Raw genomic sequence first — 2,628 nt, 5'->3', positions numbered from 1 at the left:
GGAGCAGCGCTTGACAGAGAGGATTCGAGCTTGAAGAACGTTCTAAACGGGTTGAAGATTTCGAGGAAACGCGTTCTCCTCAAGTTGGTGCTCCCAACGCGTCGACTTTGTCAAATTCATGGCCCATTACCCTCCTTCGGTCTGTCGTCTTTCGTGTATTCGGCTACAAGACGTTTTCGTTCCTCTTTTCCAACCCTAATCATTCCACCCCCACCCCCTCCTCCTCAATCCCCGCTCAAAGAAGACCCTGCCGCGACTGGGAAGCCCGACGCGATCTGTACCTGTCAAAAGGTGGACGGGGGGGGGTTACTTGTGCTCGTGGGTATTGGCGCGTGTGCTGTTGTGTTGAAGTTGCTTGTGAGGAGGTTGACTGGGTTTGGGATATGGAGTTGGTTGAGGAGGAGGAGCATGCGGTAGTATTGCTGCTTGAATGGCCGATTTTGGGCCTCTGGGAGATGCCTTGAACAGGTTTATGACTTTTATGACTTTTACGACTTTTTCACGATCTCTTTTTGACTGATGCTGACGAGGAATTGAATAAATGAACGCGCGCGTATGCGAGCGTTTTGGTTTTTTTGTTCCTGTAAATATCTCTGATATAGTTAGTTATACCTTATGTATCGCTTGAATCTTTGAGCAGGACTGAACATTTGCAATTGAAAGCTTCAACAATCAGCGATGTCTGCTTGGTTTTTCGTAATCAATTCCTCGTTTCTCGTGTTACATGTTAACAAATCTACGGGACCGGTACGTCGACCCCTTCTGAGCCTAAATCCTGACATATTTCCATTCCGAAAGCATACACTCTCTCCAATGTTCACCAATCAGATAAATTGAACATAATCTAGCAAACGGTGGATATCAAATACTCCGACAGAGGGACGAGACAACTTACTCGACATCACAACTACCGAAGAAAATCAATAACCACCTAGTGACCCAAAGGTAAATTGGAGACTCACAGCCTTTTTCACCCTTGGAATTAATCGCCATGTATCCTGTATAAGAGCCTGTTCCGACAAACCGTCAACAAACTGGTGATGAAGCAGAAAAGGAAAAAAAATACCGCTGTTGAGGGAATGAACTTTGGAGACACTAACTCCATCCGTGTAAACGATCTCATCTTTGGTTATTGATAGCCAGGCGGAATCCTTTGCTTTGTAGTCTGCGGTGGGATACTATAGGATGAGAATTGGATTATCTCAGGAACTGTTACTCACCGCCACCATGAGTTAATTGAGCGCGTTTCGTAAAATTTGAATCTGGTCCATTTGAAAAAGCACGGTTTGTTGCCGCAGTGTCTAGGGGATATTTGCCGAGCGCCTTACCTGGTGTAGGCTTTGGTGTAGGCTTAGCCTTTTGATCCGCTGCTGTATTGGTGGTTGCATTGACAAGGGCTACGTGATCGCGTTTATCACTGCCCGGATAATCGTCACCTTGGAAGGAAATGATGTCGGTGTCGTTCATGGCAGCATCACTATCCGTGTCTTGGAAGAGTTCCATATCCTTGTAGAGTGCATGACCCGGCGTGACAAGGCCTTCAACTTTTGCGATGCGTGCTTTCAAAGACCCAGCGGTGTGAGGGGGAGCGATGGAGAGGGTGTTGATGCGTCCTAACGAAATATCGCTTTCGTCAAAGGATGTCTTTGCCTTTGCTTCTCCTTCGCTTTCTGATAGGTAAACACGATAGTATACTGTAAAGCTGATGATGAGTGCAGTATTTAGGTAGGAGACATGCACAAGACTTGCCGTAGTGGATGTCAGTATTATCAGAGCATTCCGGCAGCTGGGTCTCCGATTGCGAGGCCTCCTTGGTCCGCTTCTCCGACTCCACAACCAGCGCGATCGGATCTAGTTCGGACAGGCCTGGTCCAGAAAGAGCGTTCAAAGAAAGGCGGGTAGAGTCTTCTTTGGGTGCTGGGCTTGAGAGCGGTGCGAAAACAAGTGCCTTGTCGGGGTCCAAAAGGCCCTCAAGTTTGCAGAGGGACCGCTTGATAGACGCCACAGTATGAGGAGGGGCAAACAACTTCGACGGAATGCGGCCAATGAAACGGTCGTTCTGGTAGAGGGTGTGATTTGATTCAAATGCACCGAGTTTGGTGTATAGACGGTAATATACTGCATGAGTAAATTAGGCCGGCAGTAGAGTTTTCGGGATAGCGACGTACCATAGGTAGGACCTGTCCTTTTCGTTGACTTTCCATCTTTAGATGCTGAATCTGTACCCCCTTTGCCGTCTGAAGAGGCAGTGGAGCTGGACGTATGATCGCGACCAGGGAGAGTAAACATCGCCATTTCCAACCAGAACCTGTGAAATATCAGCAAGATGGACGATTGGAGGAAAGAGTTACCGGACACGCCTGCGGCCTTCAAAGTTCATCGAGCACTGTCATGCATCATGCATCGGCGCTTATCCATCAACCGTGCCCTCGCTGCCAGAGCACGTAGGATGTTCTCAACAAGTAGCTCCGCCTTCCCTCCTTCCAGCCCACTCTCAAGCTCTCAACTTGGGGAGCGCAAGTTCATGAGAAACCACCATTATATGGGGGAGAGGTGGAAATGGAGGTTGATGATACAGTTCCGATGGTGCGTTGGGAGGAAGAGTGTGGTTATTGAGGAGAGGTGGAA

General features: G+C 48.4%; 1 protein-coding gene across 1 annotated transcript in view; it reads right to left on the bottom strand.

Annotated features, from left to right (window-relative positions):
- Window positions 1-824: 824 nt before the first annotated feature.
- LACBIDRAFT_328212 (uncharacterized protein) overlaps window positions 825-2,628 on the bottom strand; it is a gene marked incomplete at both ends in the record, with an annotated part of 2,566 nt that continues 762 nt past the window's right edge. Inside the window, 6 exons of the mRNA XM_001882093.1 lie at window positions 825-844; window positions 896-907; window positions 963-1,010; window positions 1,221-1,694; window positions 1,741-2,118; window positions 2,169-2,360. Coding sequence (XP_001882128.1) covers window positions 825-844; window positions 896-907; window positions 963-1,010; window positions 1,221-1,694; window positions 1,741-2,118; window positions 2,169-2,360 — 1,124 coding nt within the window. The remainder of the gene's footprint in view (window positions 845-895; window positions 908-962; window positions 1,011-1,220; window positions 1,695-1,740; window positions 2,119-2,168; window positions 2,361-2,628) is intronic.

Source organism: Laccaria bicolor, genomic scaffold, assembly GCF_000143565.1.
Source record: "Laccaria bicolor S238N-H82 LACBIscaffold_15 genomic scaffold, whole genome shotgun sequence".
NCBI lineage: Eukaryota > Fungi > Basidiomycota > Agaricomycetes > Agaricales > Hydnangiaceae > Laccaria > Laccaria bicolor.
The sequence above is the reverse complement of the archived record's forward strand: the minus strand, read 5'-3'. Positions and strand labels throughout refer to the sequence as shown.